The sequence below is a fragment of the Cydia strobilella genome, chromosome 9 (genome assembly GCF_947568885.1).
Source record: "Cydia strobilella chromosome 9, ilCydStro3.1, whole genome shotgun sequence".
Lineage (NCBI taxonomy): Eukaryota > Metazoa > Arthropoda > Insecta > Lepidoptera > Tortricidae > Cydia > Cydia strobilella.
The window spans coordinates 16344864-16363582 of record NC_086049.1 but is presented as its reverse complement, the minus strand read 5'-3'; the positions used below and the strand labels follow the sequence as shown (position 1 = coordinate 16363582).

At 40.5% G+C, this 18719-nt stretch overlaps 1 protein-coding gene across 1 annotated transcript in view; it reads right to left on the bottom strand.

Annotated features, from left to right (window-relative positions):
- Positions 1-1093: 1093 nt before the first annotated feature.
- LOC134744452 (uncharacterized) overlaps positions 1094-18719 on the bottom strand; it is a 132306-nt gene continuing 114680 nt past the window's right edge. Inside the window, exons 6-12 of the mRNA XM_063678266.1 lie at positions 11187-11285; positions 9049-9167; positions 5339-5494; positions 4334-4568; positions 3752-3964; positions 3353-3605; positions 1094-3270 (exon numbers count right to left, since the gene is read on the bottom strand). Coding sequence (XP_063534336.1) covers positions 2047-3270; positions 3353-3605; positions 3752-3964; positions 4334-4568; positions 5339-5494; positions 9049-9167; positions 11187-11285 — 2299 coding nt within the window. The 3' untranslated portion in view covers positions 1094-2046. The remainder of the gene's footprint in view (positions 3271-3352; positions 3606-3751; positions 3965-4333; positions 4569-5338; positions 5495-9048; positions 9168-11186; positions 11286-18719) is intronic.

Below are 18719 nucleotides of genomic sequence, written 5' to 3'. Positions count from 1 at the left end.
CTTCGAGTCACCAATTGGCGAGAGGTCGCACAGGATCGAGAAAAGTGGCGCTGTCTTGTGTCGGAGGCCAAGTCTCATTTTGGGTCGCTGAGCCAACGGAGTATGTAAGTAAGTAAGTAATATTTATTTTAGAAAAAACCCTTTCACACATACTCCACTTACGGAAGGTCGGTAGAGCAGAAGGAGGGAAGCCCTTCCTTTCTGACTATGTCTTAGTGAAGGACGTATTCAAATACGAGAGTTCTTCTTAGACGGTCTTCGCAACCAAAAATGTTATATGCCAGTCATCTCCACATTGCCCCTAGTAAAAACAAAGAGAATTGATTATAATAGAATCTAAGAAAATGACGTGCGTAGTTTGATATCCAAAACAGATGGCGCTGTATTGCGCCATATGTTTTGCGGTCACTGAATTGTCAAACGTCAACTTTTGAAAATCAGTTACCGCAAAATGTATAAAGCTTTACAACGCCAATAAGGCCATCTCGTTTACCTGTCAAATTCGAAGCACGAAATTGTCTTATATTTTACGCATCTCAATCAATATAATCTTTAGTAAAACTTTACAAAGTGCTTATTGATAACGTGGCTTTCCAAGACTATTTTAAAGGCAGTGATAAGTTTAAATAAGTCTAAGTGCAATAACATAACTAAATTATTTTGAATATCATTCGTTATTGAGCTTACTTAACGTTTTAGTAATTCCTTTAAAATTGAGTTTAAGGGAATTGCTAAAATTTTAAAAATATTCTAAAATCTAGTAACGATCTTATCTAAGTTTATTTACAACAACGATTAACTAAAATATGGTGGAAAAAGAAAATAGAAAAACTATTAGCTTTAACGTTTGAAATAAGAACTAAATCAGTGTTTCAGAATTATTCATTTCTTATAAAATAATACCAGGAAGATGAAAATAAATAACATTAGGTAAGATAAACGTACCAGTGCTCGTCACTGTCTCAAAATCTGTCATATTTAAACTAAGGTACGTCATTAGCAATAGAGATGACAACACATTGTCAACTATTGTGCATTAACATGTCGAGCGGGTTTTAAAGATGGTAAACTTCCAAATTAAATAAATAAATTAATCTTTTATGTCCATTCGTATGTATTATTCCTTGAACAAAATCTTCACATATTTATAATATTTTTAGACCGGACATCAGTCAGAATGACATTCCTCTTAAGTGTGAAGTGAAATAACAATATTATGAAAATTATAATTATATGAGGGAATGACAATATCTTTCCATTCTTATTGATAGTGTCAAGTCCGCAATAAGTATGGATACAGGATTGAGGATTTGTATCTGGACTACATCACAGGTCAATTTACAATATTAAAAAAACAACAGGTCAAATTTCTTACTGCACAAGTTGGATAATCTAGAGTACACACGGCACAACCGGTAACCTAGTAATACAAATCATTTACATGCAACAATAAGCTTTATAATTCCATTACTGTTTTATTAACCCTAATGTCAATGACCTCTTGATGATATCGAATACAATGAAAAAGTGTGACAGCTTGCTTATCTAGGTAATTAACTGCTTGGCTACTATCACGGTCCTAACCTATGATTTGTCAAGCATTTTACGATTAATAATGGGTTATATACACTAATTACAATACTTTGAGCTCCAAAAAACAGACCCTCCTTAAAAGTCAACAAAGAACGGGCATAAATGACCAACCTCAATGTGATACATTAAAAAGTCACAAGTATAAGAACCCTAAATGTAGTTGTGACTTTTTGAATTCACCAGCACCTATATCATAGATGGCTGTAGATAATATTAAATTGAAAGTGCACTGCAGCAAACCCCACTAATTTAAAGCACATTATACACTTCAATCTCACGCGGCAGTCACGCGATGCCACGATCGTTACTCGAGATTGTTCAATAATCAACAAAGGAGGGCTCCGGGGCTCAGTACAGCGTCTGTCAATGTAGGCTCCAGTCCTGAGGGAAATCTCGGGAGGTGGAGCGGGAGTGGAGGGAGCGCGGCGCGTGCGGCGCGCCGCGGGCCCCATGTCAGTAATCCAGGGACTCTTCATCAGGCGACCGCTTGCGGCAGCAAAGACGCCAAGCAGCACCTAACGCCAACACACCTAAAGCAATCGCCAGCCCCGCTCCTAAAGCTGGCGCCATCCAATCCCCACTACCAGCACTCCTGGCCCCTGCACACAACTCAGGCGCCTCATCATGCAACTGCCCTAAAGGTAACCCATTCAACAAATTTAAATAACCTAAACGGCGCAAACTGTCTTCCGAATACGCCTCTCTGGCTGCCTTCTCTTCTGCCGTCCAGAACTTTCGTTCTGTACTTGTCACGTTGGGGCAATTGACGACGCCATTACAAATCAGTCTGGCTGGAATACACAAAGCTTCGCCAGGACATATAAAATCGCAGCCGTGCATTGAATCTGATGTCTTTATACCAGAGCCGTCGGTCAAACGAGATGTCATTAGTGTGCCATCGGAGTTTTTGGGCAAGTGGTACAGTCCAGTCCAAGCGATTTTGAAATTAGCTCGAGCGGGAGACGCGCTGCCGATGAAAACTATTCTAATAGATCTCGTCTTTTCCTTTTCAATAACTAGAGGGTCATCTAACGACTCAAATCCAAGCTCACCCGCTGACAATATGGGCAGTTCTCGAGCCAACGATACATTTTCACCACAAACTGACAAATAAGGCTCCACTCTGCCAGGGAGGTAAATCTGAATATTCCCTTCATCACAATGGCGTGACGCAAATTTGATGCTATCAAAATGAAGCCAAATATCTCGTTTCTCTTCAATTTCTAAATCCCAAATACATTGAATTCGTTTCGGCGGCTCTGTGTAACCTAAAGCTTCTAAATGAGGGTATACAATTTCTCCGTCAGAAGCAGCCGCGAGGACTGCTGGTCCGCAAAGGGGTCCATGAACGAATTCATATCGTGCTTCAAAGAGTGGAGATGGATTTTTGAAGTAAGACGCAGCAGCATGAGCGTTATCGACAATCAGTTGCAGATTTAATGACTCTCCTGATGAAACCACTCTATAAGGTCTGGCACGTGATACCGTATTGGAATGCTTGGCGCAAAGACATGACCCGAGTGATCTTTGAACTGCAAGATGTAGAGGTAAAGGCGTCGTGCTAACTCCCAAGGAAGCATTGAAGCTTTTTCCTCCGGCAGTTGGCTCCCAGACTATTAATTTATCCGCGCGGTCTTCATAGCAGTTTTGACAGGATACTGGAGTGTATGGATGTTCCTGTGGACAAAAACCATATTTAGTACCCGCAAGAAATCTAAACTAAAAAAAAATTCTGAAATGTTTTATCAGTAGTACTCACCTTGAAATTGATGCTCAGGATCGTCAATATGACCCTCGCGTAGATTCTCTTGTCAGTGACGAATCTGTACAAGCAATGGACGTCCTCGCCCGGCGGTGCTTGCTTGTACACCAGCGTGTTAAGAGGCGACCGGAGTCGACCAGCCCTTTGCTTCCACGATGCTATGACCTCATCGCATGCAGTGCCTTGTACCGGCTCGCCGAAGCGAGTGTTGTTGAAGAAGTCGTAATGAGCCCAGTAATACAGTGAAGATCTGGAAAAAGAGAGAAGTAATCTTACCGAAGTAAAAATAAAGTCCGTTGAAATCATATTATATTTATGCAAAGGACTATTTCCAAACAAATACTTCTATAGGGATGACATTATTGTAAACATGTCCAGATCTATTTTTTTCCTTACCCGCTGTAGCTTCCAGTCTTGCTCTCAAATCTGACAAACATGGCATTCCCGGTGGACACAAAGTCATGTTTTTCCATCGGTCTACTGAAGGTGTCGCAGAACGTCTTGATGATCCTGGCATCGTCAGGTCTAGGGGCGTCGTATAGCGTAAGAGATTCTCCACAGTCACCAGTCCATGGCACTATTGGGGACTCTATCCTATTAATCCGGAAGCTGGTGACAAAAGAAGATATCATTAATTATCACTATTGCCGCCAACTACCTGTAATTGTTTCTCAGTTGGGCACTGTCTATAATTAATCCCAATCTTTATTCAGAGGTCGATACAATTCATAGAATTAATATGTTCATTAGCTTTGGTACCCTTTGATCAACAGATACAGAGATAGAGAGAAAATTTTGCTGGCTATAAATCGTACCATTCTCGAAGCCACACCCAATCCTTGTTTAGTACGGAAATACTCAGTTTTCACTGGGATTTATAAACGGTGGACGGCATTGTCTATAAACATGTGATCATCGGCATCTAAACTTATATCAAGTCCTTAGTTAAACAAATTTTATGTGGTATTGAAGAATTACCTTGGGAAATACAGTCTCACAACTTGTCCAGGCAATCCCTGCATCAGATAAGTGCACGACGTGTGAGGAGGATACCAATGGGCCACAGAAAGGAAGATACCCTCCGTGTCCCCTGACTTCTTTAGGGATTCGGCTGTTAGGAGCCAATCGCACTTGCCGACCTTAGACCCTGGGGCTTCGACGTGTCCTGGCCAGTTACCGACGTTGAAGTGAAAGCCGGTGTTGAGAAGAGGACCTGATGATTGATTTTAAAGTTACACTTTGTTTTGAGTAAGAAACAGCAACTGCTGAATGTGACAGCTACTGCACAGTGTTGCCACATTAAGAAATCGGCTTCCTACCCTTATTATCTTGGATAAAAATTGAAGTGTTGGGTCACTGGTTTCCTGTTGGTCACTGGTGCCATTACATTAACATAAGCAATGAGCATAGACATATTTTGTTCGCGCAAACTATCAATTACAATGGCACAACCAACAAGGTATAGTAGATCAGACACTAGGTGTTTTCGAATTTTTAACATGATTATACATAAAGAAAAGAAATTCAAAGTGGCGGCCTTTTTTAAAAAACTGACTAGGAATTCATATTAAGGTGCCTTTCGTATCCTCGGATACCAATTTTTATCATGATTAAAACAATTTTCCGTCGGACGTACCGTTTCCGATCTACAAGCAAAAAACTGAAAAAGAGCAAAAATTTCCTTCGGGCAAAGCAGAAAACTTGTAGGCGGTGCAACATTGTGACTACATATGTATAATTATGTACTTAAATAATGCATGTCTATATTGTCTATGCCATACATACATTTATCGGTATATAATATTCATACAAATACCTACATATACATAAGATATCAGTTGAATCTTACAAAACAGAAACACTAAGAATTCATCATTCTGCCAGCAAAGTACTCGCGTATGGATTTTTTAAATGCAAATCTATTCAGGCACTATCTAGTTTTAACAGGGAGACTATTCCAAAGGCGATAATGACTAGTTTTACCTGCAGGTGAACTGACGAATTCCACGAACAGATCCTGCGAAGTCCCGATGATGGAGTAGGGGAATTTCCCCATTCCGCAGAACGTCCCGATAACGAAGGCGGACTCGTCTTTGCCGTCGTATATCTTTATGTAGTCGTACGGACAGTTTTCTGCTCCTGTGAAATAGTAAAATAAAGTAACATTCTTGGTGATATTTGAACGTCACAGAACATACCAACTTTTTAAGTGAATGTTTACAAAATAAATATCAAAAGTTGATGGCAATTATTTCACGACATGAGTTTCTTTCACATTTACAAAATAAGTTAGTTCCGATCACAATGCTATCCTAAAACTACTGTCTGCCCTCCTAGTGGGAATTGTCTTAGGATGTAGGCTATATGTACTTTTATAACTTAGCCTGTAAATCTTACTGGCCTGTATCTGTTTTTTTTTTTTCAATAAAGAAAATAAAAATAAAAAGTACTTATAAATTTTAAGTAACAAAACACCAAAACTAAAACGTTTATGTTTTCTTTTTGGTAGTTATGCAAAAGATTGGCTTGTATTTAAAGGTTGGGTCGATAGCCATAAGCCATGACTCACTTTCAACTTTCAACTCACTTTAAAAACTCGTACACAGAAAATTGAGGTTTCTAAGAGTATGGCATATGTGTCGTTTTCAATCAAAAGGTACCACATTGTCGCTTGCCATAAGGACGCTCTCGCAGGTTATTCGTATAAAGATACAACCTAATTTCGTCCTTATGGTAAGCGACATCGTGGTATCTTTTGCTTGAAAACGTCACATATATTGGGGTAACTTCGAAAGCGGGATAATTTCGAAAATTGAAAATATCGCCCTAATTAGAATCAGTTTCTACTGTAGACAAGATGACTTGGTATGTGTGTGGTATTGGTAAGCGTTGCAGTAGTGTAAGTGTTGTCAAGGTTTGAAATGCTTCTAGTTTAGTTGAATATTCGCAATTTTCTAAATTACCTCGCTTTCGAATTTATCCCATTAACCTAATTAATTACAAATTTAGTAAGTAGTACATTTTGGCTGTCAAAGAACAAACATTTCTAGTAACAAAAGTTAAATTACATTACTGTTTTCTTTTTTTTGTATAATATTTTCCATTAATTTTACTTGCGCAATTACCAAAATGTCTTTTTAGCACAAAAAGTAAATTCCACGGACTATTCTGATAAAAACGTTGCCAACCGACAGGCAGACGAGGGTTCCAGAGTTTTGACAGTTCCTAAGAATTTAATATCAGGTAGAAGTTCCTTTCAAGAGGCCAATTCTGTTTTCGCCGTTCATATGGTTGCACCAATCAGCGTGAGCTACTAAAGGTGACGTTCAGATGTCAACTGCAGCTGCATTACTGGGGTGTTAGGCAAGATGACAATCGTTTATTTGTCTCTCTATCACACTAATATATTACAAGAGTGATAGCTAGAGATAGCGTTCCGTTGCCTTAGCGAAAAAGATTGTCATTTTGGGTAGGCCTGGCGTCGTTATCGCCGCCGCTAGTTCTGTCAATTTGGTTGGCCATTCGAAGTATTTAGCACATGGCGCCAGCATAGCTGGCCCTGTCAATCCCTAGAAGTTTTTTAATGTAATTTTATGCCCTGAATTGCAGCCCTTTAAGCAAAGCTAAGAAAAAGGGGCAAGATATGATGGCGCCATCTATGCAGACATTTGACTTGTTGCCTCCCTTTCATACTTACGTACGAATTTACAAATGCGACAGACAGGCAACACGTCGAACGTGGTTCGCGGTAGGCCCTCAGGTGCAGTTGAATGAACGTCTCTAATTAGCGTATTGGTCCTCGCAAAATATAATCAGGAGTCGTCTCATTAGGCATTTCGCTCACTTATAGGTGTGCAAGAAAGGCCATACAATATGACTCAAGGTCGTATCAAAATATTAAAACTTTATCAAATTATGAAAACCGAATCTGCCTGCAGGTAGAAGTTTCTTCCAGATTTACGCTATTATTGGGTGCTTGTTATTTATGTGCTTCATAAATCTAGCCACAGGTAAAAAATGAAAGATGGCCGGTTATTAGACAGCAGTAATTGGGTGTAGTACGGTGAAAGGTTTATGACCTAGGGAATAAATTGCTGGAGCGGTTAGGTATTTGAGGTTTAATTAAATAAGTTTTTTTTAAGCCTTGTGCCGCCCAAAGTCTATTTAATTTAAAAGTCTGTTATTCAATGAAATGCCAAAACATTTTTAGAAGAATCAGAATTATTCTGCTACGTATTTTTCTACTTTAAAACAAAATAATTTCAAGCAGCAACTTCATTCTCTACAATTATTCTGCTACGTATTTTTCTACTTAAAAAAAAATAATTTCAATCGGCAACTAGTAAATTTCATTCTCAACTTATTCAGTTTTCAGTAGCTAAAGCTGAGTATGCTTATTTGAGTAGCTGAAGTAAAGATGTTCGACACATTGGATGGTTATAGTGTGTCAAAGGACTGTCTCATTTCAAACATAGACAGAGAGATCATACTATCTTTGTCTTACACTAGTACTATCATCCAAAAGAAAAGGAGTATAGTTTTTTTTGTTCTTATTTACTGCCAATTTAGTTTGACCAACTATAACGTCAACATTGAGCGAGAATCATCGCACCTGTAGGTAACTTCGCCTTCTTTAAAAAAATTACTTCCATTAAATTTATGATGTTTTCGCCAATGTCAAAACTGTTCCATGTCAATGTCATGAGTCTCATGACGTTGTCAATGTCAGTTTCAATGACAGTGTCAGTGTCATGACAATGTTCGGTACCTAGTTGCTTTTAGTTTAGTGATAGCCGGACTTTAGAAATATTTAGCCACGAAGGATTATCGGGCGTTGACTACATATATACATAATAATTAAACGCATTTCAAGGCTACTTTTTATTAGCTGCACGTTAGTTGACTGCATTATACGCTATCAATACACTTTAAACAACATTAATAAGCAAAACCCAAAAAATATATACTCAAGGCGACTTCGCCATTTTGAATTCCAACCGGAAATTCATCTGTAACTTTAGTAATCAAATCATTTTTTTTAACATGCAGATACGTCTGCGAGCGATATTCCAAATTTTATATTAAGGGAAAAAATGGAAAAAGTTACACTTCCTGCAGGATTTGAACCCGCAACCTCCGCAATCCGTGCGTTGCTCTTAACCAATTGAGCTACGGAAGCCTACCAGAACCTTTCAAATCTTTCCATTCCTTCCCTTATGTATTCATACCTTTGGGGTGGCGTAAAGCGAAATCTACCGTAAGATGATTACATCTTTTTAACGCAAGTGTAACTTTTTCCATTTTTTCCTTTAATATGAAATTTAGTAATAAAGTTAGACCAAGCTAAGTTGGCAGCGATGTTAATAGCCCAGACCGAGCAAGTGTTGTTTAAACGTCATAATTTCATAGAAGTTTGACGTTTAAAATATAAAAATCGGACAAGTGCGAGTCGGACTCGCCCACCGAGGGTTCCGTACTTTTTAGTATTTGTTGTTATAGCGGCAACAGAAATACATCATCTGTGAAAATTTCAACTGCCTAGCTATCACGGTTCATGAGATGCAGCCTGGTGACAGACAGACGGACAAACGGACAGAGGAGTCTTAGTAATGGTCCCGTTTTTACCCTTTGGGTACGGAACCCTAAAAACTAAGTTTAGCTTGATCTAACTAACATAGTTTGTGCTAACTTACCCGAAGTGATGGGCCTCATCGGACACGTCATTATGTTCTCGCATCGCTGCCCGTCGATGTTGAACTCCTCATTCTCGATGTACAGCTTTATATATGGCAGCCGAGTATTCAAATGGTACCTAGAAAAAATCATATTACAGTACCGGTCAAAAGTTTAAGTTCACCCTCTGTTTTCGGTGTAAATGAGTACTTTTGGGCGATAATTTTTTGAAGTTCGGCTGTCGAAATTTGTTTCCAACTAGGCCGAGCACATGATTGGCGCGACAGTATCTCGCCGCGAGATAGACTACCCGCCTTTTACTAACTTTATGAATTAAAGGGGGACGGGTAGTCTATGTCGCGGCGAGATACTCTCGCGCCAATCATGTGCTAGCCCGGCTGATCCGTTATTGTTTCCAGAGGTGTGTTATAAGTTAGGTAGATACAATTTACGTACATTTATAAATAACTCATTCCCTAAAATCTTATAGCTATGACGGGTTAGAATCAGCCGGCCTAGCCAAGGTGACAATCGATATCGCTTCGACAACGAAACGCTTTGTGTCTCTCTATCACTCTTCCATATGCGACAGTGACAGTTGCGTTTCGATCGCTACGGAGCGTTAGCGATTGGCGTGTTGGCTACGTTGCCTGAATCACAACGAATTGCGTCGGTGGGGACACCTGGGTGCGTAGCCAACGTGCCAATCGCTTACGCTCCTTAGCGAACGAAACGCAACTGTCTCTGTCACACTAATATGGAGGAGTGATAGAGTGAGATGACTACGCTACGCTACTGAGCGTTAACGATTGGCACGTTGGCTAGGCACCCTGGCGTGTCCGAAGTTTGTGCATATAACTCCATATTATTAAAGAAAATACAAAACAAATACAAAAAATAAATTGTGTTTTTCATTACAATGTAAGTACCTAACTTTAATTATAAGGTATAAAAGGAGAAACTATTTAGGTGAAACTAACAATATGTTAAACAAAGTTGCTTATTGGAAAGAGGATTCGCTATTGTTTGAGCATCTTTACAAGATCGTCGAAGCTTGTCGGATCTATTGTTCTGCCTTGATACTTTCTCGTCCGTAGCGTCCAATCTATACTATACTATGTATTATTAGGAACCTACCGCAAAATGGGGTGAGTAGGAACAAAACTGACATTCAAACCTCGATAGCATTTTATTTTTACATATGCAAACTGAATGGTGTATATAATACTATACTATATATTATTTGGTACCTACCGTAAAATGGGGTGAGTAGGAGCAAAACTGACATTCAAACCTCGATAGCATTTCATTTTTACATATGCAAACTGAATGGTGTATATAATATAAGTGTTCCGTGTGTTATAAGTGTTCCGGACATTTATTAGTGAGTTTCTCAGTTTCCGTGTATTTTAGTTTTTATTTTGTTTTGGGTAGTTCCATTTCATAACTTTGACGATAAACAGGAAATCCCACCTCACCATGTAGTCCCTCGTAATTGGGGTGAGATGGGTTTTCATACAAAGGTGATTTTGTTTTTTTTTTTTATTATGAGTTTTTTACTATAGCTCCATTTTAAATTGGAATACATTATTTTTGTAGCAGTAGCCTTAAAATCCCATCTCACCCCCATTTCATCCCTTCTCTCCCAATTCATAACCCAACTTTCCCCGTGAACCCTAATCACCCCATTTTACGGTACATAGCTATTGATAAAAATTGCCCTGAACGCATCCTCTCAATAGTGACCCGGGTATGTCCTTAAACTGCGTCCGGACCCGGATATGTCCTTAAACTACGTCCAAAAGAGAGGTATGGGCACTGTGAATGACATCTCGCTTTGTGTGGTAGGGCACAGGACAGCGGATGTCATTCCAGATCTAGAGCAGAGCCCAACTGGGGAAGTACCTCCACCTTACAGAAAACCGCAGCCAAATAACACTAGACCCTACTCATAGTGTTGTGTTCCTGCCGGTAAGTAAGGTTGCCAGAGCTCAACGAGGGAGAGGAGTGTTAGGGTCAGCAACGCGCGTGTAATATCTCCGGTGTTGCAGGCGTCCATAGGCTACGGTAACTGCTTACCATCAGGCGGGCCGTATGCTTGATTGCCACCGACGTGGTATAAAAAAAGAAGTGAAACGTCATAGATGGTAATTCTTACCTGCAATGTAAGTTCCTGGGGTACACTCCTGGATACGCTGCAGACTGCACGTAGCACGTCTGCAGTCGGCAGTCTCGGAACACTCGCTCGCAGTATGACCTACAACACAAAATATATTATTTAATTTTCGTACTCCTCAATTACGGGATCAGGAGCTCTAAAATGTAGCAGCGAAAAGAACAGGGAGCGTAAGTGGGCGTTTTCTAAAATAATTGAAAACTTGATTCTTTCAAATCCGGACATTCTTGGGCTCATTCTACTCAGAATCGACAGCATTCTCAATCCTGTCATTAAAAAACGATGTCCCAAAATATTCACTCCATTAAGTCACGTTTTAGTGTGAATTTTTTTTAACTTGTGTGTTTGTGTGACGTAGTGGCATGTCCAATTTTCATACAAATTTTTGGGACATTTTTTTATGATCAGGATTGAATATGCTAGTGATTCTGAGTTGAAAGAACCCAAAAACACCAGGATCTGTGAGAATCAGGTTTTCAATATTTATTTTAGAAAACGTCCAGTAGGTCTAAGATGGTCAGCTCTTTATCATTTGTCAACATGCCTGTCACGTTCTAACAAATATGTAAGTGCGAAATTGACGCATTGCATGACAGGTGATAAAAATGCGACCATGATACCGCTGCAGGTAACGAAGATGACATTCGTACGTTTATTTATTTATTTATTTATTTTAAACTTTATTGCACAAGAACAAGTACAAAAGGCGGACTTAATGCCTTGAGGCATTCTCTACCAGTCAACCACTGGGCCAAACAGAAATTGTTAAGGTGGGTGCAGAGCGATGCGAAAAAAAAAATTTCTAAATATAAATTCTAATACTAACGCCAATATACAAACTAGTAATATTTATATACCTTTATAAACTACATAAATAAACAATATAAATACATATACAAATTTATCATATAATATACATAAATATATATTTGCATGTGCGGGGAGGGGGGAGGGGGGGGGTCCCACTAGACAGTATCTAGCAGGTGCTTCTAGAGCATTCGTTTGAAAGTCAGCTTGTTTGGGGCTTGTCTAATCGTTAGAGTTACGTTACGTTACGTTGACAAACGACAAACGAAAAAAATGTATCGGGTTGGCAGATGCTACAAAAACCGGCCAAGTGCGAGTCGGACTCGCGTTCCAAGGGTTCCGTACATGACATAATTTGAACAATGTATTTTTTATGTGAAACGTGAGTGAAATGTCTTTTAAAAACTCGTAGGGGCCGGATCAAAAACTAAGTAATTAAATCCGACTCACGCTTGACTGCACATTTCTAATAGGTTTTCCTGTAATCTATAGGTAAAGATCTATTTTGTGTACTTTTCCAATATTTTAGACCCAGTACTTTCGGAGATAAAGGGGGGAATGGTCATTTTTTGCCTATTTTCTTGAATAACTTCTAAACTGTTTATAATAAAATTATAAAAAAAATATATTTGAGATTCTAACAATGAGCTCTTTCATTTGATATGTAACACGATATAGTTTGAAAAAGTTTATTTTTTAATTTTCTCATTTACCCCCCAAACGTGGCCCCCGTGTTTAAAATTCATTTGTTTACGTTACATATCCGTCTTTGGGTCACAAACTTACATATGTATACCAAATTTCAACTTAATAGGTCCATTAGTTTCGGAGAAAATAGGCTGTGACATACGGACAGACAGACAGACGCACGAGTGATCCTATAAGGGGTTCCGTTTTTTCCTTTTGCGGCACGGAACCCTAAAAACCACGTGAATCCATGCATTAAAGGCGAACATATTCTAAAAAAAATATTAAAACTTCAGATTTAAGCTCTAGTATTAACCATTTAAAGATGGTTTTAAACTTCAGATTTAAAAAAAAAAAACTGTTTTAGTTTATGGCCGTTGTCATATTTTACAGTTAGGTACTGCAAATATTCCAACCCAATACTCAATTATAGGTATAAAAGATGCTTTGTAGGTACATAGAAATGTTACGAGAAAATATGCAAAATTACTCCGCGTTCCCATCATTCTCGTGTCTAATTTCTATGTCACGGTCTGCCACGTAAATTACATTATGCTCCTTTGGCAGAATGGTAGAAATAATATTGTTCCTACGGGCATTCATTAATAATATACGGCTTTAAGGATGACTCACGTTAGACCGGGCCGTGTCCGGGCCGGAGCTTCCGGCGCTTCGTTTTCTAGGGAAAGCACCACGTGATCACCTGTCATGTCATAGAAAAGTAAGCGCCGGAAGCTCCGGCCCGGATACGGCCCGGTCTAACGTGAGTCATCCTTAAATGGTCCACTGACTATCAGTCCGCCGGACGATATCGGCCTGTCAGTTGTTCGGAACTGTCAAATATTTGTTCTAACTGACAGGCTGATATCGTCCGGCGGACTGATACACCCGCCATTTAGTGAAACACTCTAAGACCCTCTTCTTTATAATAACAATGCTAAAACAACCAACAAAAAAGCTACTAAAAATGCCAAGTTTAACAAAGACATATTCAAAATAAAACGCTAAAGGAAACTGTACGATTCGTGGGTTCGTTTTTACGATGAAAAAATAGCCAAAACTAAAGAAACTACTTATATTTTTAAAGAGAGCGGTACATCCACAAAAAACTAGCATAAAGGGACGTGCGGAGAGTGCAACAGCTTGTATCGACTACTTTAAAATTGCTTTAGTGCGGTAAACTATCGGGGCCGCTCCCGCGCACCCCCGCCTTCCCCGTGCGTCCCCTAGCTTTAACAAACGTAAAACTGGTATTTAAAACTTATATCTAATTGCGTCGCTCACATGCCCCACCCCAGTGCTGCCCTAGCAGCACTCTTCTCCTATAGGTATTCGAGCGACGCGTGCGGCGGATCGGGTTAGGACACCCGATTTCGTCCTTATTTTAACCATTCTGGTTCGCCCGTCTCTTCCTGGTAATGTCTGTTCGATAATGCCTCGCGGCCAGATGTTACGGGGCCCATCAGGGTCGACAATAAGGACTAGGTCTCCCACTTGCAAGGGCCTCTGCTCCTTATTCCATTTTTGTCGCGGTAACAAATCGGGTAACACTTCTCTGACCCAACGTTTCCAATATAGATCGGCAAGCCTCTGTGCAATTCGCCATTGTTTTCTAAGAAAAAACTCGGAGTTATCGAAAATGCCCATTTGAGGTAAGTTTGACGATGAGCCCAAAAGAAAATGGTTTGGTGTCAAGGTCACTGCACTTCCGGCTTCTACAGAGACGTGTGTTAGAGGTCGATTGTTAATCATATTTTCCACCTCGGCGAGTAACGTATTATATGTCTCTTCTCTGGGTGCACGTTCCTTCAGGACGATTTTCAGCGAGCTCTTTACGCTTCTTATTAGGCGCTCCCATGCCCCACCCCAGTGTGGGCTAGCGGCGGGGATAAACGTCCATTTGGTCCCATTATTTATGGCAGCGTTACGAACCTCGTCATTATTTTTCAGTTCCTGAAGTGCCCTTTTCAGCTCGACGTCGGCTCCACGAAGATTCGTACCGTTGTCAGAAAATATTTGCTGAGGCCATCCCCTCCTCGCGGCCATACGACGGAGTGCCATAATTAAGGCATCGGTCGTCAAGGAAGCAACGGTTTCCAAATGAATAGCCCTAACGGTTAAGCATGTAAAAATTACGCCGTACCTCTTCTCTCGCCTTCTCCCAATAGCCACTTCTTGGGGGCCGAACAGGTCTATTCCGCAGAAGGTGAACGGTCGCTGGTGATAAGCCATCCGTGCTTCAGGTAAGTTACCCATTCTGGGAATTTCAGGTCGGCTTTTCTTTATTCTGCAGACCATACATTTAGATGCAATATTTTTAACCGTAGGGCGTAATTTAATAATCCAATATTTTTGTTTAAGGTTATTCACCACAGTCTCTTGATTCTGATGAGCAGCGCTGACATGGAAAGACTTCACAATCAATCTAGTTATGTAATCTTTTCCATCTAGGATTATTGGCCTTTTTGTTTCAGGTGACACATCGGCAGCAGCATCAATTCGGCCCCCGACGCGCAGGACTCCGTGCTCATCAAGGTAAGGTGATAAGGTAAGTAGCTTACTACTTTTTTCTAGGTATTTTCCTTGTTTCAGGATTTTAATTTCGTCACTAAACGACTGGGCCTGTGATTGTCTTATCAGCAGGCGCTCGGCTTCCTCCATTGCCTCGTAATTATTATTATCGGTAAGTTTTCGACATCTTTTTATAAATATCAAAACAGCGTGAGTACTTCGAAGCAGGCGCAACCAAGATGAAAATCGCGTAGGCTCAGGCACAGGTAAGTCATTATACTCATTATTTACCATTTGTACAATGTTAACACACTCTAATTCATTGTCATTTATTGCAGGTTGTAAACAATCCGTCGGCCAAGTGCGCTCATTATCGTATAAGAAAACCGGTCCGTGTAGCCATTGATTTTGCAGAATAGATACATCATACGCCTCTCTTGTTCCTACGTCCGCTACATTTAGGTGCGTAGGGACGTACCTCCACTCGTCACTGCAGGTAAGTTCATCTATTTCGCCTAAGCGATTAGCTATGTACGGCTTATAAGTGCGACATTTGTTTCTGATCCAGTGTAAAGTCGTAGATGAGTCACTCCAGAATATTTTGCGATTAGGTTTTATTTTATGCTCCTTTATTATAGTGTCAGCCAGTCTAGCAGCTAGGACAGCAGAATTCAGTTCAAGTCGCGGAATTGACGTAATTTTATTTTGCGAAATTCGGCACTTACTTGCCACAAATGCAACGTACACATGAGCGTTGCTTTCCCAGCGCCAGTACGCGACGGCACACATAGCTTTGGCAGACGCATCACAAAACAAGTGCAATCGTAGATTCGTATAGCTTGCAGCGGGCGATGTTTCTATGTTCAGCGGTTGCATCGGCGCGGGCGCGCCATCCTTGTCTCGCTCACTAGAATATGTACCGGCCGCCGCGATCGAGTCTGTCTCCTTCGCTCCCGTTATTCCCATATGCGCTGCGTTATAATAAAATCTCGGCAGCCGTATGTTACGTAATGATTGTAAACAACTTATCCAATTGCACCATTTTTCATATATTTTGTTAGGTATCTCCGTATCCCAATCTATGTTTTCTTGCCAACATAATTGTAGAATCATTTTGCCATTTACAGTGAACGGAGACAAAAATCCATAGACGTCAAATATGGACATAACAACTCGTAAAATGTCCCGTTTTGTCGGTATTTGTGTTCCGTTGATAATATTTTCAGGAATTTTCTTAAATGAAACGTCAAAACCCAGTACATCTTCATGTGGAAACCAGATTAAGCCGAGAGTTCGTTCGCTTTCGTATTGTTCTCCGGTTTTAAACTTTACAGCCGCTTCGCCGAGAGTTGATTTTGGCATGGACTCGAGAACTTGTTTACTATTAGAAGTCCAGTTACGTAATTCGAAGCCACCTTGCTGATGAATTGATTTTATATCTTATCAACTCAATAGCGGTTTTTTCGTCTGGCAGGCTGTCTATATAATCGTCCACATAGTGTTGGTTGTATATAGCTTCGCAGGCAGGTAACATCGTCGGCTCGAAACGTTGAGCGTTCTTGTTTTTTATATATTGGGCTACGAAGGGGCTACAGTTAGCACCGAATATTAACGAAGTCATGGCATAGGTTTTCACTGGTCCCTTAGGGTCGCTTCGGTATAAAAACCGTAGTGCATTTTGGTCCTCTTCTCTGATTTTGACGCGTAAGAACATATCTTTAATGTCGGCAGTTACACCAATCCTTTGCTCTCGGAACCGCAACATTATTCCAAATAGTGACCTCAGTAGGTCGGGGCCCTTAAGTAGGTAATGGTTTAGCGACAATCCATTAGTTTCAGCGGCGCAGTCAAAAACCAGCCGGAGGCGTTTCTTATTTTTATTATCCACTCCAAAATGTGGTAAGTACCATGTTTTGCTAGTTACTGTAGTATCTTTCAACTCTTGTGCGTAGTCATTTTCAAACAGGTGCTGGACGCGCTCATTGTATCTCTCTCTATAGCCATCACATTTTTCCATCTTGCGCTCGACTCCCTTAAGGCGCGACATTGCGTGAGGAAAAGAGTCAGGTAATTCACACTGTTCATTCTTCCAGGGGAGTCCAACGTGCCACCGCCCATCGACAAGTTTAGAAGTGTTGTCAAGTTTTTCTACGGCGCATACGTCGTTATAGTTCTCACGGGGTTTGCTAGTTACGCCCAGTGAGTCATACATAAAAGAACGACGTACTTCTTCATGTAGGTCTTGCAGCAGCCGTTTGTTCTCTGTCGCGTCATCGGTGACGTCATTATTGCAGATAAACAGAGTTGAGTGCAGCGCGGGCGCAGCTGACGTCATACGGGCGGGAGCTCTTCCGTGTATGCACCAACCAAGAGGTGTGCGTGTGGCACAGGGCTCGTCAGGACTACCAACAACGATTTCCAATGGTAACTGCAAGTGGTAGTAGTCTTGGCCTATCAGTATTTCTGGTTTTAAGTTTTCACTACAGAAATTATTTTTGAGTCCTTGTAAATGAGTAAATTTATCACAGTTCACTAAGTTCATGTTATTATAGTTCGGTAGGTCAAGGTCATCGACACTTTGCGCGGTAAGCGTAAACTTTTGTCCATTATTATTAGATATAGTTATATCCACGAGATAAGATTCGCACACTAGCTCAGAGTTCTTAAACGCGCCACGCACACGCATGCACTCACGACGGCCGCGCACCCCCACCCGTTTGGCAAGGTTTGCGCTTATCATACTAAACGAGCTGCCGTCGTCAAGCAAACAGCTAGTGCTAATCACACCGCAAGGTCCGTGGATTTTTATAGGCACTGCTTTTAATAAGCCCCTTTGAGTAGTGGATGAGTTAATGTGCGTCACTATTTCCGTTTTGGGCTCGGCTTCAATCTCGGTCACTTGCACTGTACTATTATTGTCCTCATTTTGTGTCTCATTAGGTATAAAATGCAATAACCGATGATGCGCTAATCCACAGTTGTTTACATCGCAGGCGGCTGCGGGACAAGTGTTTCGGTCGTGATGCGATAACAAACACTTGTAGCATAAACCGCGGCGTTTAACGTATTGCCAGCGATCTTTGCGTAAAGATTTTTTAAACTTTTTACACTGCGGCAAGTCATGTTTAGCTATTTTACAATAACGGCACATAGGTTCATTTTGTCCACTTTGCACTAATACGGTATGCACGTTATAGTCATTCTTATCGTGATATTTATTACGTTTAAAATTGTCCGGACGTGTGTTTAGTAATGTAGCACTGCAAGTAGACACTTTGAGCGCTTCTTCGTGAAGAAAATCAGCCAATAAGTCGAATCTAGACGTAGTTCCTTCGGTGATGTGTTGATAACTATAGTCGCCCCATTTTGATAACAATATAGTAGGCAGTTTCGACAACACAATAGTGACTAGACTCATTCCTTGTAGGTATTCTTCACGTTTTAGGGCACGTACGGCAGCGACGTAATTTCTTATTTTATTTGAAAACACAATGATTTCTCTGTGATAAT